General features: G+C 48.3%; 1 protein-coding gene across 1 annotated transcript in view; it reads right to left on the reverse strand.

Moving 5' to 3' along the window:
• Positions 1–659: 659 nt before the first annotated feature.
• Positions 660–1,074, reverse strand: part of EMH_0021140 (uncharacterized protein) — a gene marked incomplete at both ends in the record, with an annotated part of 1,010 nt that continues 595 nt past the window's right edge. Inside the window, 2 exons of the mRNA XM_013501695.1 lie at positions 660–825; positions 983–1,062. Of these exons, the coding sequence (XP_013357149.1) occupies positions 660–825; positions 983–1,062 (246 nt within the window). The remainder of the gene's footprint in view (positions 826–982; positions 1,063–1,074) is intronic.

Consider the following 1,074-nt stretch of genomic DNA (forward strand, 5'->3'; position numbering starts at 1 on the left):
CACTAGCTGCAGCTTGATATTATGAAGATGAGATGCTGATGTGGAAGGGCGTTTGCCTTGGCAAAGCATACGCACTGGCACTTACCGTATTTTTGGATGGAAACGACGCAGTTGCTTGACGCAAACTTCCAGCCGCATCTGCATTAGTCATTTCACTCTCGGTAGAGGTTTCTTCCGTCGTGACGGAGACAATATAGGATTTGTGAGTGGCCAAGACGTGGCAGTGGCCTTCGGCTGGAAGGGCCCACAGATTGCCTACACCCAACAGTACATTACTGAGACGACTGATGTAACCCCATGTAACTCTACGGTTTTCCCCTTCCTTAAAATAACCCTAGACAAGAATGAGCCTAACTTTATGCAATACACCGGTAGGAGTTTGCTCGTGCAGCGCTTGCCCTGATCAGGATCGACACAAAATATCCCCTCATCATGGTGTACAACAAACGTGCCAAGCGACGGCAACGCGCTCACAACCAGAGTAGACCCAACGGGCACGCTGTCCGTGTGGGAGACCTGCGCAGAAGGTAAGAAATCAGGCAAGTAATTTTGAGGCGAAATCCGTCAATAAAGTAAAACAGTACGAAACAGAAAAGCACGGCAGCGCAAGAGCTTAGCAGCGTGATCTTCCTCTAAGTGACTTCATGCTCGGCCGAAACTTATGTAGGAATTCCCCAAGACGAGCAAAGACAAACCTTGGGCTCTCCCTTGAGCGGAACAGCGTAACAAGTTATTGAGCTTGCGTAGCACACAAGCATATAGTGGATTTTGGCATCCGACGGTGATGTCAGGAAACGCACGCTAACAATACGTTCATCGTTCTCCCTGAAATAAAGGCATTTCATAGACTGATGTACAAATAAACGGGCAGAAAAGTACGAACTTCACGCTGCTTATGAACATGCAAGAGATATTCTACTGGATTACCTCGAGAATCCAAATGTTCTTACACATCCACAGAAGGCAGCTATGGTTCACATACCTCATCAGTCGCAACCGGCAGGTCTTTTCCTTCAACAAGTTACCGCGGAAGAGGCAAACGCCCGCAGTCTCAGTGCCAACCTGACGCACACA

Source organism: Eimeria mitis, genomic scaffold (assembly GCF_000499745.2).
Source record: "Eimeria mitis Houghton genomic scaffold, Emh_scaff738, whole genome shotgun sequence".
NCBI classification, from domain to species: domain Eukaryota; phylum Apicomplexa; class Conoidasida; order Eucoccidiorida; family Eimeriidae; genus Eimeria; species Eimeria mitis.